The sequence below is a fragment of the Lingula anatina genome, chromosome 1 (assembly GCF_051362555.1).
Source record: "Lingula anatina isolate TDL-2025a chromosome 1, LinAna3.0, whole genome shotgun sequence".
In the NCBI taxonomy this organism is placed as follows: Eukaryota; Metazoa; Brachiopoda; class Lingulata; order Lingulida; family Lingulidae; genus Lingula; species Lingula anatina.
Window position 1 is genome coordinate 43,003,930 of NC_141767.1, and position 16,793 is coordinate 43,020,722.

Here is a 16,793-nt window from a genome sequence, read left to right on the forward strand (position 1 = left end):
GTGCAACAGGGGCGGGGTTATGTTATATTGTCTGTCAATCAAATCCCCGATGCTCTAGCAAATCTTAACATATACATGCATTTGGAGGGGGGGGGGGGCAAATACTTTGTTATACATAGCACTAAAATACTGAAATATTGGTGTCAATACAAGTGTAATTACACTAAAAACACGCACATATACATGTACGTTATACCTTGGCACTGTATATGTGCAGGTCAATAGGCGTACGCTTACCTTAGGCTAAGTTCGTCAAGGAATTCGGTAGAACTAACTCAACTAACTACACTAAATATTTCATTTGACTTTTGCCCTCTAAAATATTCAAATAGTGGCGAGTCTTCATAATCGTGACACTTAGGCTAACTGTCCTTATAAACCACTCGCAAGCACAGACTCTGGTACACTTTACAGTCGTGAAGCGCCATGCCGATAGGCGTCGGCGACCATGAGCCTCCGTTTTCTCTCTCTCTGGAGTAATTTCTAGGGTTTCGTCGAAGGTCCGACCCAGGTTGTTACGCCGCCTAGTATCTTTTCTCTTTGTCTACTTCTGCTCCTTTGCCTAAAATCTTTCCTGTGGTTATGATGGCTTCCAGGTTGTCTTTTTTATGCAGTGTCCGATAAAAGTGTTTTGTCTATGTTATTGTACTTACAAGTCATCCGGTGGTTTCTGAAAGATGGAGTAGGCCTACATGTAACATGAAAATACTTTCAAACAAATACAATGTATGTAAGCCTGCTAGTAAGACGTTAAATAGTTTTTGGGTAACTATGCCTTTGTCTCTCAACTGTAAAACTATATCTGCACTTCACTAACACTTTATTAAATCTTTGATGAACATTGATTGATTCATGGGATAAATGTTAAAATAGTTATTGTTAATTATGTCTATACAATACTATACTAATTTAAGATAATTGGATTTGAATGACGCACTAGTAGTTGTTTCTATCTTAATTCTTGTCATGGCAAAGGGCTGATGCGCAACACTGAACCAAGGAACTCTGTCCGGATTGCAAATTATTTTTAAAATAAAACCTTGATCCACTTAGAATTATGCGTATTACACCATAAAACTACGTTATCTAATATATCCACAAATTGTCAACAGACAGTCAACACTCCCGATCTCGTGGGGAGTCTCCCGATTTGGGGAGATATCTCCCGAACTCCCGCTTCAGACTTGAAATTTCCCGATCTATCACGAAATAATAGTGCCGTCACGTAATTCCTTTCTCAGTATACTGATTGAAGTTAGTAATATGCAGTTAACGATGAGAAGAAAATGCCGAAATAAAAACCACGTCGGGTCTTGGTGTGAGTAAGCCCAACCATCATTTAAAGCGCCGCTGCCTAGAAAGCATTTTTGTAATAACAACTTTTACAAGTAAACCTCTTCAGTTAACATTTAAATGAAGATCTTACCCCCCCCCCTCCGTCTTTGTTCGCCTTACTTGAAAAATGTCACAGTACCTACATGTAGATCAAATTTTGATTCAGAGCGGACCTTCTTCCAAACCCCTGGCTACGTGCCTGGTTATCATAATACTTTCGATACATATCTTTTGATAAAACTCAATACAACTGTTGCATTGTGGGTTCTTAACCCGAAATGACCTCACAAAGCGGGAGGCCCCTTGAATAAAATGTGAAAGAAGTTCTAAAACGTCGAAAGGTAAATTCATGGATAAAAATTAGTAATTTTGTCCATAGTAAAATTTACATTTTCCAGTTCAAGAAGAGTTTGAAGAGTGGCTCGAGCACAATAGTTTTATTTAAAAGACTGGTAAATTTGTAGGTATTGTAGACGCTCAGAGGGTGGGAAATGAGGCTCACATCATAATTGTAACCACTACTTGAGGTGTGCAAGCAGCTGCGCTACATGTATCCCCGATGACAGCGCCACGATGGAGACTAAAATATCGAAGTGCGAAATTAACTTGTTTCAACTGTCGATTAAAACGGGCTGTTACTATGACTAGGTTATAAAACAGCTGATAAAATTCTTAACAAGATATATTATCAATATTGTACATTAATGTCAAATACTGAAAGACTAATAATTAGAAATGTAAAGACGTATTTCGAGTCAATTAAAAAAAAACGACCAAGTATAACCATATAAACTGACAGTCAATGAAAATGCATCAGGAAACTTTCTTGTACTTTTTAACCGAGAATCGATTCCAACCATATAAACGAATACAAGTGCACTTGTTTGGGCTGACCACTCGGATATTTAAAATTTCTGCTTCAGTGATTTTGTGGTCAGCTGTTACAAAATCATGTGTTTTTCCTGTCTCGTGATTGGTGTGAATTAATCAGGTTCAATATATGGTGATAAATTAAGCCTATTTAAGGTAGTCACCAAATCCAGTGTGACACATGACAAAAAGGTTCAGTGATGACACGTCTGACACTGGAAGAGCGACTGCGGGCCCTGGGGATGCTGGAGGCTGGGCGGAACCAAAGAGATTTGATCACGTGACCTTGCATTTTAATGATATTTTCTGACCTTTATTTCACCTTGTGTGACTGAATAAGGGGTCATATTTCACACGAAAGCTGTTATTTTCTTAAGGAACTTAAAGTATAATTTGATAAATAAATGATGCGTTTTCATTGACTGTCAGTATAGTTTCAAATAGTATTACTGAGAGAAATACTAAAAAACATCGTTTCATATTTCACAAAAAAAAAAAAAAAATATTTGAACGGACATTTTTTGTTTTCTTTATGTGGTGTATATATATCCTTCAGCGCTCTCATTTGTATATAACAAGTATGCGAGCGGCTTTATCCAAACATGGGAGTGAGGGTGATGATTTTGCAATGCGAGCGCAGTTCTACATCATTTAGCGGAAAATTTGGGGGGTTTTGGGGTAAGCGAGGGATTAATTTTGTTAATGAATTGGCATGTCAACTTTATTTTAGTCATACATGTATAAAAAACTAGCATAAGTGGTTTATAATTGTAGCTAGGAATCCTCGCTCGATTTATATGTAACTTCAATGAATTACTTGGCCGATTTGATTAACTTTCATAATTTTACGTAGTATTTTATGTAGTACTTGAATATAGCAAACTACTAATTCATTTCTTAAAGAAATGAGGAATTTCTTTCCAGTACGTTGAAAAAATGGCTTTATTGTATAACTTCACCATCCTAATCATTTTAACAATTTAACAATGTAACAAATTGTTCCCTGTATATGAAATGTTATGGCCTTAGGGATATAAACACCTCTCTATCAAATATTCAATAAGACTCATCATCCTAAAAATTATGATGTGACGAGTCAGCAAAGGTTATTATTTACAAACAATTTTGCACAAATTTCATTTGTTGGGTTGCAAAGGGCGAAAACATATAATCATTAGGCAGGGAAAGTAAAGCGCCTCCGAGAAAAGGGCTTTTTATTAGGAGTGGAGAAATGATGAGTTAGACAGGTGTTTTGAAGTGATAGTAGTTGAGGGGAGGGAGGAGGCGACAGATTTAATGGATAAGATTTCTTACCTTTCCTCTGACTCTTTTACTTTTTACTTCTCTTTCTTTGCGTTTGCTCACGTGCTGACACCTCGAAAAATGGAAATATTCTGCTCACTGGCCCTCTCCCGTGTTTATATCACGTGATATGAGCCAATGGTCTCATTGGCCGATAGGTCGAATTGATTGACACTAGCTGGTGTTGCATAAGTAGTACTCGCCACACATTGTAAAATCTCCCTGCTCGTTGGTGCCGGTGTAACAGGAATGGACGTCCGTTAGGAACCGTAGTACGCTTCCCAGAGCTTTGTACAGGTGACATTCGTCCCATATGCTAACCGCAATACACCAACTAACCCTAACCTGTACTAATCATATGGAAGCCCGGACTTTCATTCCTAGCTTCCATTCCAGTTAGCGTTACACCTGTCAATCTTTTGAGCGCCAGTTAAGGGAGACCCCGCATACGTTGGATTATAAACTAATTTATCCCATGCAAACGATAATTTTGTTTTTTATAATCTGCACATATCGACTAAAGAATAATTTGCTAGTTTGTGATTATATGATTTTGGTATGGCGTAAGCGGGAGTCGTCTTATTCTAGTTGCAGTTTAGATGATGCGAAAACATAATCATTTAAGGTGGGGGAAGTGAACTGTACATGTACATATGCACTCTATTTATCCAACGAAGTGATTTACCTGATGGACAAATTGTTTGAATAATTTGTCCATGTTTACCCGATTATAGGATTGCATCATATGAGTGAAAATGTACACGCTGACAAAATAGTTACGTTTCAGATGTTTGTTCTACTGTCAACTGGTACATAAAACAGTTTTTGCAATGTGCACGGCTTATAATAATTACGCAATGGCGTACGTGTCGGACTTACCTGTATGAATGAATTTCACGCCAAGTTAAACATCACCCGAGAGCATAAGCAGAAGTGCGTTAGCGGAGGATATCTCCAGCATTAGGTTGTTGTGTAACGAGGGGGTGTGTCTTACACAAGGCAGACGGGGCAAAGAAAAACATTTAACACTGGGGTTAGCAGAGGTTGAGTGTCATTTGATTCAGTTCATACGCCGTGATACACGGTTCGTAACTAATCAAGAGATCGGACCAATAACCGCACTCAAACGCTTGCAAGTAAAAAAATAGATGGCTGGGAAATTCGAAGAGGTTTTAGAAAAAGCTGGTAAGCGAAGCACGTCTTATAGTTCTCTGGTGAAAAAAAGAAAATAAGATATCTTGATAGCCTACTTAGATACTTAGGTACACGACGGATAACAATAATTAGAATAACACGTTTTTCGAAAATGGGGTCACGGAAACCACAGAAAGTAATTTTATGCTACTATATAGGTGTTGTAATTCAACGCTGATATAGTTTTGTCAGGTTACTCTAAAATGGCCACGTGTAATATAATACAGTGCTAAATCAATTAATTCACCCTAGTTTCTTTTTCTCTCGTTGCTGTTGTTTCTCTCCTTTTTTTTTTTTTTTTTTTTTTTTTTTTTTTGTATAGATGACCTGTTGTATAACCAGTAATGTGAACGCGCCACCTGTCGAAAGAAATGAGAAAAACAACACTAAGAGTTATGCCGATTTTGTTCTCCTTCGGTGATCATTTGTCACATATTTGACCACTGTGAAAATGCTTGAAAAGGAAGTCAAAAGTTTATAGGTAATAAAGTTTAACTAATACATACACCGTCTTCCAATGAATGTGGTTCGGGTGAAAGAATTTTTCAAATCTGAACAGTACGAACATAGAATGATTCCTCTGAAGGAGGAGCACAAATATATTCAATGAGCAGCACGTGTCGCAATTAAGATGGGCGGGGTTATGATATATTGTCTGTCAATCAAATCCCCGATGCTTAATGCGAATCGTTACATATCATTGGGGTGGGGGGGGGGGGCAAAGATTTTGTTGTGATATTGTATTAAATGATGCAATGTTGGTATTAAGACATGAAATTATGTCAATCACACACACACGCACACGCGCAACACACACACGCACGCACGCACGCACTTTAAACCGTGGTATAAGTGAAGGTCAACAGGTATATGCTCACCACAGCCACTGGAGAGAGATAGAATAAGTTTAGTAGAGCTACATGAAATTAAATAGAAGTAGCCCAATGTCTAAATATTTTCAACTAACTTCAGTACGGCCATAGCACAAATAGAACGACTGAACAACACATGCAAAACTCAAAACACGAAAAGAACGTCACAACAACATACTGTACACAAAACTCACAACAGGAACAGGGGCGCTTTATAAACCAAGGGCATATCCAGGATTATTTGAAGAGGGGGTCTGCGGATACGAACCACCCCCACCCTGCGCGGGGTTCGGGGCCCAATAAAGGGCCCCGAAAACTTTTGGTATTTAAGAGGGCGAAAAGTGCCATTTGGAACTATGATTCAGCTCGTCAAAATTCTAAATTCAAGAGGGGACCAGAAATCGAAGGGGAGGGGGGGGGGGTCAGGACCCCCCTGACCCCCCTCTAAATCGGCCCCTGCTTTAAACACAGAGTAGCAAACCTACATGTGTTCACCAGGTAGCCACTCAAACTTGGTCCACTTCAGTGGTCCTTAAAAATTCATCAATCGACATTCCAGGTTACAAATTAACAAGGCATCAAAGCTGTCAAATGTACGGACAAAAAGGAGAAAATTAGATGCACAAAATCGGTTATTTTGTCAATTTTGATGCAATAATATATTACAGTTAACCGCAGAGTCAACACCAAATTATACTTATGCACAGTCAACAGGTAACACGGGTGTTAGAACAATATGTAACTAGCATTAGGCTTCAAGCCCATGAGAATTCAAATTCACACATTGAAATGGGCCAGAATGAGGAAAAAGAAAAATTCACAATGAACAGCATGAATTTTAGAAAGAAATCTAATGAAGCTGGTTTTTCAATTTGAGCTGTATGTCAACCCTAAGAATCATTCTTGTAAGTAACAAACTAATAAGAAACACAATTTTCCTTTCGTGGCATTTATGGTGGCGGTGCACAAAATAGATTTTTTTTTGTCAATTTTGATCACATTTTATCACATAATGATTAACAGCATAATCACCAACAATTTCAATTATATTATTTTTAAATAGATATGTCTTGCGTTCCTCTTTAAAAGTAGCTGGAAAGTCCTAAGCAGACAGAGAAGTGTCCATTTATACACCAAGATTGTTTTGCGTGAGAAGAAGTTCTGACCACATTTTCACCAATCTTGATATTGATGTTTTCTGCAATGTGTTTGTTGTGAGGCTGTGTGACGACCAAGGATTCCGTTTTGTTGTCATTTATCATTAGTTTGTTCTTTACCATCTAAGCCCTAGCATCGGAAATGCAGGTTTTCATTTTCAACAAGGAAATTTTAAGATTCTTGATGTTACAGGGAGTATACAGCTGAGTATCATCAGCGTATATGTGAAAGTCAATTCTGTCAAAGCGTGCGATTTCACCAAGGGGTAGTGTGTAGATACAGATCTGGAGAGAACCCTGTACACTTTCTTGTGGGAAAGTAGAATCAAGATCGATTCGATTTTTTCAAGATACCCGGTAGGTCTATTTATTGCAGTCCTGGTTGACGAATCAAGATTTTGTTGTACCTCATCCAATGTGGCTCCAAGGGGCATATCCAGGCTCCAAGAGGATATGTTTCACAGTCACAACTAATACTGACCAGCATTGGTCCTACCATAGATATATTTATGACTCTCTAAAGGGTATGGGGACCAGCGATACTTCTCTTTTGCCAGGACATGTGATGACAATCCGAACCGAGTTGCTACAATTTTTCAAACTTTTTAACATTCATGTCTGCATTAATGCCTGAGACACATAGGTTCGGAGAAATATCTCTATACAACACAGCCGTACAATTCCGTTACACTCACACCCTTCCTCTACGGTTTAACAAATCTACTTCCCCATAATTATTGTGCTGCAAAACAGCACTTAGGTATCTGAATGCTTTTTATTAACCTGTTTACAGACAGGCCATGTAAATAATTAAGGGTCGTCATGATCCTCTTTTCGTTGTTCAAATGCATTGACCATGGATTGATGCTGCACGGCTTTTACGCGTGCTTTTACATTACATGAGCCAGTTTGACTACACCTTGGACATAATTACGAAATTTTGTCCATGCCTACACCTAAGTCGTTCGGTGTGGTGACTCACTCTTAACAAAGACATTACTAATGACCATGAAGTGAACTTTACCAGTAAATCGTTATTGTTTACCCAAGCTTCACATCCTTAAAAATCCAGTCTTCAATATTTATTATTTTAGGCTTTATTAAATAAAATCTATCAATGTAACTGACACTCGCAATTATGGTTTGAAACGATATCGAGGTACACACAGACTACAAAGGCCTTTTCACGCCAATCGTTACACCCTTCCACCTATAGCAGCATGTGTTGACATATAAACCTCTTTACTTCAATTCGTTTCTGTACTGGTGCATAGACTGTCATGACCTTGTACAATATAATGTAATAACAACAATACAACTGGTGCATTACCATTCTGTAATTGGTATTTGTGTTCCCAATATGTGACTGAACAAATACCGGGTATATACTGGGGTATCGTTATGTAATGAACTGATGTACTAGTTAAATTACTAATAAAACATTCAAGCTAAGCGGTGAGATATAACTTCATAGTGTTTACAGATTTTTCATAAACACAAATCAAGAAGCATACGGTTACAGTCATATGTAACATAATATGGAGTGTTTCAAATTTACAAGGAAAGGAGGAAGAACTACAATTCCATAGGTAAATAAATAACACATTTACACAGATATAAATACTGTGACATGGTTTAGTCCCACTGCCGAGTCACTGCTCAAAACAGTGTGACCATACACTGACAGTTTTTTTCAAGGAATAGGTTTAGAGTTACCAAATAGAGCAATTACTTCATTTCTTTTCTTTGATGATTTTTAAATAAAATTGGAAAGGGAAACTAAATTATCTTTGCTGGCTCTTAAATACTTTGCATAATTTACTTTGTGATGACCTTTTATCACCCTTTAGTATTGAGGTTTTACTTTAGAAGGTCTCTCGGTCTGTTATGTCAACAGAGCCCGGCTATTATGTTATTGGATCCCCTACACTTAACATGGGCATTTAGGGTGGTGACTGGTATCATTATTTTCTCTTATTTTCTACTAGTATTGTACCCTCTAATACGACAAGAAGCCAACAGTTATTGAAAGTGATATAAAACAATAATACAAACGATGGTAATCGCTTATAAATTTGGTGACATTTGGTAGAGTGCTTTCAATTTTATTGACATTTTAAAATCATTGCAGAACAGTACATATGCACCTTGTTTTGCGTATTTTTGTGTTGCTTTCTAAGACGACATTACTGGCGCATAGAAGTTCGCCTTAATAACTGAAAAGTGTGTTCATTTCCTCTTCGACGTTCAGGCACTAGAGGACCCCTACTGACCACTGAGGAATTTTTGTCGTAGGCTATGGCTACATAACAGACATAACAACAAAAAATGTTTGTGTACAAAAATATTTTGATGATTGGAATATAACATCCGATGCTTGGCAGTAATACTTCATTATATTGATTTAAGAAACGGACTATAACTAACACCTCAAAGAATGTAACCTACACTGGTCCTAGCAATTTTGCTGTGAATTCATCCTCAATAATAGCTGTTAAACTATTTCAGGCGGCATTGGGCGGCGACAACTAGCTATCTTCGCTGCAATTAATCTCACTGATTTCGTGACGGCGTGGACTATAATGCTGCCTGTATTCACTGGAATGATTCCTCACTGGACATGTCCTGTAACAGGACATAATCTTAACCTCACATACTCAACTAATAGAATAAACGGCACGTCAACTGTTGGAATCTACAACATAACAATGGCCGATGGAAATTCTTCCCTGGTTCAGCGAGACGTTTGCCAAAAGAATGCCACGTTTGGGATATGCGATGGCATACAGTATGTCTCAGATTTCACGTCTGTGGTAACAGAGGTAGTGATGACTTGATTATTTTTCTTAGTTAAATTATGATGTATTTTCTGCCTTCTCTACAGTGCTATTCAAACAACAATAGAATAATATTTTAAACGCCCATATTAGGCCTCATTATGTCTTTGGATTTTATACATATAGTTAAAAAACAAATAAAATTTTTTAGAGTTAATATAATTTTATTGATGTCAAATGGTCTGACCGTGAAAATATATTTGAAAAATATATCAAATTGAGAAAATTGCACGGCAAAAATAATAATGCAAAGAATAAACATCTTTGAATGGATTTCTTTTGAACTAAGTTGTTTCTATTTTGACATATACATGCTTTGTTTTCAGTGGAACTTGATCTGTGACTTAGATGAAATAAGCGACCTCATCACAACGATCCAAATGATTGGCATTGTTTTTGGGGCTTTTTTGATCAGCCATCTTGCCGATATGTTTGGTCGAAAGAAGGTCTGGATTTCGGTGGTGACCCTCAACTCAATGGTAGGGTTCGCAAATGCGTTCTCTCCATACTGGGAAATGTTTGCTGCCATGCGCTTCTTTAACGGAATGGCTAGCGGGGGTAAGTGTGAAAGGTTGGGGTACATACATGATCAGCTGTTAGTGTTTATTTGAATAACTATTTACAAAACGATTTATACTTTAAATGCATTTTTAAAAGAACATCTACAACATCTATTTTTGAAATCGACGAAATGTGACGACAGCATCGTTTTAGTTGTTTTCGTGTGTATCGATTTCAGCCTTTTCATACGTTGGGCAAGTGAGACAAGAGAAATATATTCCCAGCAATGTAGGTTAGGTTTTAGTCGGAGTATTGGTGTTAGTACATAGGACGATTGTCACCTGTACAAAGTAATAGAGAACGGACGACAGTTCATATAGGGCCTATCCTTCCTGTCGCACCGGTTTCAAAAACGAACTTGAGGTCGAACATTTTTCTGCACTTTTAGACCAACATTTTAATATTGGCCTGAAGCTTTAGACACACCTTAGTTTTTAGAAAATATATCTAGACTACTGCTGATCTATCATTGATCAAAACAGTCTATAGATAGATTTTTTATGAAACTGCACCCTAAATTGGCAACAGGAAACTATTAATCACTTTTCTCCATTTTTCAGGTTTGCTTATATTGAGCTTTATCTGGCCGCTGGAATTCATTGGGACGAAATACCGCAGTATATGCGGCGCGGTGAGCTTCTGGCAAATAGGGACCATGTGTCTTGCGCTACTGGCATATTTTGTTCGAGACTGGAGGACACTAGTAATGGTGACATCATTATTCCCAGGGGTACTGTTCTGGATATTGTACAGGTAAACTAACTGACCATGCGAGCTCTGAAAAACCACTAGGGATTATTATGAGTGATGACCTATCATGGAATATCCATATACAGAAAATTAGAAAGGCAGTGGATGGTGATCTTTTTAAGAAAATTAAAAACCCAACTCCTAGTAGCAACAAGAAAGCTTTTTATAATGCACATGTAACCTCTCACCTGCACTACTGCTCCACCGTATGGAGCAGTAGTCAAAAATCTATGAATTACATAAGTATAAAAATGTGCCGCTACATTACTTTTAAATTCACCAGATACAGAGGCACAAAACCATTACTCTTTTTATTTAAACTACAATATTTAAAGATGGCTCAGCATTTTATGAAAGAATAGATTTTAGAAAACTTACTAATATATTAATTTCGAAATGATTTGACACCTAGGTACCCGAGTAAGTTATTTAAAAAATGAAATAGCTAATATTACAAAGAGACCAACCAAATCTTCAACTAAAGAGCAGTTATATTTGCCAGGCGGCAAGCACAAAGACGTTTTAATCAATGGGCCCGTTTGTAGTTCTATACTTTTAGGAATATAATGTTGATTGTGTCATTAGAAATTTGAAAACATAATTTTTTTAAAAACGGCCTGATTAAATTTTATCAAAATGAGGACTGTTATTGTTGCAATTGTTTTAATTTGTATATATGCTTTTGTTGTTATTTTGAGTCTGAACACAATCCTTTATATTTTTTACCTATTTTAAAGATGTTTTATTTGTTTACTTTTTATCACCTCAAGAGAGCCACGGGGAAGATAAATTATATATTTATCATTTTTTTACCACCAATAAGTAAAGTTTAATAAATAAATAAATAAATAAATAAATAAATAAATAAATAAATAAATACCGATGGGAACTTACCTTCCCTCAGCAGTAGTTCTGTTTTGAATTTAAGTCTTAATAAAAATAATAATAATAACATAAAACATAAATTTACTAGAGCATTTTGACATTCAAACACCAATATTATTGAAGTTAACTTAAAAATACTATTTAATGATTGAAACCTCTTGCCTCTTTTCGTATGCCTAGATTTTTGCCTGAGAGCCCAAGGTGGCTTGCGATGAATAACCGTCTAGAGGAAGCTATGGCTATTTTGGAGGCTATAGCTAAGACTAACAAGAAGCCGCTTCCAGATAAGGACGTTCTGCAGAAGGCAGTAGAGGTACATACTTTAAAACAAAAATAAATTTATAATATTTGATTTATTTATATATAGCACATCAGTGTTAAATCATGTCTGAATACAATAGCCCGAGAGTTATTCTTACCAGTGCCATATTCTCATTATAGAGGCAGTTTTTAAAGTATTACTATGGGCAGAATATGATACAGGTGAAATATATTAGAATGGTTATTCTGATAACTTTAAAATAGATCATTTTCATTTCATTTAAAGGAAGATAAGAATATCGAAGAAAAACTAAAAAAATACAATTTTAGTGATCTGTTCAGGACTCCTACGTCGACCCTTCACACTTTAGTGCTTATGTTTGTATGGTGAGTAATATTTTAGCGCATGCTCACGCGCAGGCACGCACACACATAGGAAACTAAACCATTCACAACCAAACCCCTACACGCATGGCACTTAATTATAGATGTAGCTCGAGTCAACGTACAACTACATGTATCCAGGAAGTTAAGTTACTACAGATATAAGTACAAATACATGCATCAAGGAAGTTTAGTAACTACAGATATAAGCATAAATACAAAATAAACCCATGGTTTTAAATTGATCGACAACGCTTACTTAATTATTCTTCTTGTTTATAAAATCGAGTATTAATATATTGTTTTAGGTTTGTCTGCACGTCTTCGTACTATGGTCTATCGTTAAACGTGAAGCACATGCCTGGGGACATCTACGTCACCACTGTTCTTCTGGGACTGGTTGAGTGGCCTGCGGTTCTCTCGACTACCTGTCTTAATAACGTGTAAGTAATACAGTGCTTGTTCTGGGGGTTTCAGTTCCTAAGCAAAATATCAGGCCTGCTGCTAAATTGCAGTAAATTTGCTGCAAACTGCAATTCCTTCTAGCAAATTTGCATCAAATTTGCTGAAATATTGTTGCAAATTGCTGCAAACTTATTCATTTTGCTAAGGGATCTTATTCATTAATAAAGTAGTTGTGATGTGACCAGCAAATGTTGCGTCCCCCCCTTTCTGCTTTACAATAATGTTCAATGAAAGAGACATATCGTCTGAAGTACCGGTAGAGAAGTTTTCCCCCAGCATAATTCGTCAAGATAAATGTTATTTTGCAGCAAAATGCCCTTCTTCATTTCATTTTATTTGCTCAATAAAGTTCACGTGGCTAGATGACTGTGAATAGATGTGCATTTCAGCATTGGTCGTCGACCCACGATGTTTGGTTATAACCTGATTGGAAGCCTTGCTATGCTGTCTGTCATAATCGTGCATCTTTCAGGTAATAGTCATTATGCTTTTAAAATGTAATATTTTTCGTTTACATGTAATTTTCGTTTTCATTTAAATGTATTATTTTTCGTTTACAGCACGTAATCTTAGAAGTAATTTTGTTCACCCTTTCGATACTTTTACGAAATTCACGCAGTGTCCTATTGCATCCTCACTTTACCCGTTCAGTTTTTAACAATTTAAAGGCAATACCATAATATGCCCCCGCACCTGCTTTCAAATTCCAGTGTTTTTCGACAAATAATTAAGTTAAAATGTTTTGGTATGTATAAGCCATATAATTGCTTTATTGCAGTTTATATTAATAAAGTTATCCTACACATTATACCACCATTCGAATTTTTCCTTGACATGCGTCCCCTTTTCTATCCTCTAAATTTTATTTACGTTAGGAAGCGCCAAACGTAGGGCCTAATAGTTATATTATTTTATATTTTAGGGCAAATGGAAAGCCAAGAGATCTTAATTACAGTTCTTGCGCTAGTTGGTAAAATGGGAATTTCTTCAGCATGGGCTGTTGCTTATCTTTACACAGCAGAACTATTTCCTACGGTTGTAAGGTACGTTGCTCTGCTCTGACCCTCTCTATCTCTCTCTCTCACACTCACACACGCCCAGACACAAACATGTTTTCTCTTTCTCTCTCTCTCGTTCACACACACACACACACACACACACACTTATTGGATTAACCGAACAACTAAAGTAAAAGTACTGCAACCGAAGGTTAAATGTAAGACTGCAAAAGGCCAGCTTGAAAGAAATAATTGCATATTTTCATGGATGTCATATATAACTTCAGGAGCATTGGTTGTGGTGCAGCTTCGATAGCCGGAAGAATAGGTGGCGTTGTAGCGCCCCAGTTTGTATATTTGGTAAGCACTATAGCAAGTAACGTTGTTATCCCTTTACACACGCTATCTAGAGCGATGCCACGGTATATTTGCCAGGTTTAGGCCTATATTACCCGGTTCCAACTACAAAATGATGCCAGACTTTAACGAATAGGACTGAAGGTTCCAAGGCGAAAAAGATTGTTTATCGACGGATTGCTTTGAAAATCCAGACTCTGTAGGGAAACCATGTACTGGTCAACGCGCGTTTTGGTAAAAACTTATGTATTCAGCGACTTGACTTACACTTTAATCATCCTGGGGCTTGTTTTATTCATACCTATGCTACAACTCTCCTGTGGTCCTCAGATCAAATTCGGTCCCCAAATTCTTACATACGCACACTACAAAGGAGCTACAGGTACCGTGGTTAATTAACCCAGATCGATTTGTTTTACTGTAGGCCTACCTAGTTTTAAGTTTTTTTTTGTACAGACACAGATGTGTCTGTACATAGAGCCATCATCCGTGTCTGTCGTCACCGTTGTCGTCGCCGTGCACTTTATAACGTGTTATAGTGTTATAACGATTATTTTGCATTATGTAATAAATTGTTAAAATTGGAAAAAACTCATTCGGTACAGTTATTTCTTTCCGTACATAATGGCATTGTCAAGGTGTGAGTTTGAAATTTCATGGGCCTGAAGAAATTTGCTAGTCTTTGATGCCTGCAGTACATAAATTTGCGATGATTATGCTGTTAAACATTACATGTATGTAATATTGCATCAGAATTGAAGAAAACCCTATTTTGGGCACTGTAGTGACGATTTTCAAACTTACAGATTAGTATTATAGGGCTTAAACACAACTTAATGTGGAAAACAGCCTGATTGGATTCTTTTTTTATACATTTTTAATGAAATGTTAATTCGTCACATATTGGCATTTTCTAGGTATGACTTTGAACTTCTGTGGACTTGAAGACCTTTGCTAGTCATATCTTCTGAATATCCATGATATCTGAAGTATATTATAAAAATTGCTGATGATTATTATATAATATTGCATATTGATAAAAGAACTATTTTGTGTACTGTCACTACAAATACTTTAAAAGGAAAACTGTGTTACTTATTATCATTATGTAACTTGCCAGAATCATTGAGCAAACCAGCTTGATTGGATTGTTTTTCTTTCTTGATGTCTGTAAATTCGACAGCTTTGCTGTCTTGTTATTTTTTTGTCAAAAAGAGAGAAAATTGATTCATTATACTTACAACTTTGATCTCATGTGTTCCAGGCAAAGGTGACCCCAGTGCTTCCTTTCATCTTATTCAGCAGTTTAGGATTAGCGGCGGCTTTCACCGGCCTTCTTTTGCCAGAAACGCGCTCGAAGGGATTGTCGGACGCGCTGCCTGAATGGTCATGGTGCGGTCGTAATCGGACTACTGGCGACGATGACCGCGATGACATAACACGGCACCAAGGCTGAATTGCCGGGATTATGTTGAATGAAGGAAAGATTGCAGAGCTGGGAAAAGCTTACAAGCCTTAATCATTATCCAAAACATTGGTCATTATTTTCGTTTTTGAAACGAAACTATAACGGATGCTGAATATACTAGTTTCCTGTATTACGAAAAGTTGTTCTGATATCAAACTGGTGTTCTTAAAAAGAGATAATGATTTGCATCTGACGTCAAAACGCACAAGAAATAAAGGGGAAATTAAAACTTTTTGAGTGAAAATTAATTTGTCCGATTCTGCACTGAACCAACTGGAAATCATAAAAGTATGCGCGTTGCATGTTGGGTTCAAGTTGTTTTAAAAGGCAAAATCGCCTCTACCGTCCAGATAAAACTGTACTCTGTTAACCAAATGGTCAAAACTGGCAGTGAGACAAAACGATTTACCCAGTAAACTATAGTAGTGTAGTTAGAAACCGTGGTTGGTTACTGATTTCTGAGGTGATTGGTAATAAAAGACGAAATACAGAAGCCAGCGTTTATGATACTTAATTTTTTATTTCTCACATACGTGACAAGTCTGTCACCTAAGCAAGAACAGTCTTTGACGATCTACCCGGGGTATTTCTCTGAAGACATCTGCGTTACCAGCTTAGGGCTTCGGTCTCTCTACCATCGAAATATACCGATTCCTGCTTGCAGCAAACCCCACCAGGCGTGTCCTCTAATGAAGTAAATTGGTCAATTGTCATGATTATATTTTTATACGCTGACACGGGCTAAATGCTATTTTTACTCTACGTAAAACTTGAATATATATATTTGTGTCCGATTTGAAAACAAGATTAATAAAACTTAATACTGGGACTACATTACTTCTTATAACATTAAAATATTTTACGGGTGGAAAAGTTACATAACGCTCGGGCTGGCTGGAAAAGATTCATCTTTATTCACTGGGTGTTTATGTGAAACGTGTGTGTGTGTGTGTGTGTAAGGGGTAGGGTGGGGGGTAAATAAATCATAAGTTCCACTATTGTACTCATATGCAGTATAGTTGAAAAATGAGAGACAAATTAAATAAAAAACCAAATAATCCATCAGGAAATGAATTGCCCTTTTACAGGTGAGATAA

At 36.9% G+C, this 16,793-nt stretch overlaps 1 protein-coding gene across 4 annotated transcripts in view; it reads left to right on the forward strand.

Moving 5' to 3' along the window:
* Window positions 1-16,189, forward strand: part of LOC106158499 (solute carrier family 22 member 15) — a 22,448-nt gene extending 6,259 nt beyond the window's left edge. For 2 of the 4 annotated variants that reach the window (XM_086999497.1, XM_086999498.1), the window contains exons 2-11: window positions 9,239-9,552; window positions 9,894-10,125; window positions 10,689-10,881; window positions 11,944-12,076; window positions 12,311-12,411; window positions 12,717-12,851; window positions 13,263-13,345; window positions 13,796-13,916; window positions 14,159-14,231; window positions 15,493-16,189. In XM_086999497.1, the coding sequence (XP_086855623.1) occupies window positions 9,239-9,552; window positions 9,894-10,125; window positions 10,689-10,881; window positions 11,944-12,076; window positions 12,311-12,411; window positions 12,717-12,851; window positions 13,263-13,345; window positions 13,796-13,916; window positions 14,159-14,231; window positions 15,493-15,684 (1,577 nt within the window). In that variant the 3' untranslated portion in view covers window positions 15,685-16,189. Of the gene's footprint in view, window positions 1-3,670; window positions 3,805-4,418; window positions 4,693-9,238; window positions 9,553-9,893; window positions 10,126-10,688; window positions 10,882-11,943; window positions 12,077-12,310; window positions 12,412-12,716; window positions 12,852-13,262; window positions 13,346-13,795; window positions 13,917-14,158; window positions 14,232-15,492 lie in introns of those variants that run through there. The other 2 variants (XM_086999500.1, XM_086999499.1) reach the window with 2 other exon arrangements.
* The last annotated feature ends 604 nt before the right edge of the window (window positions 16,190-16,793 follow it).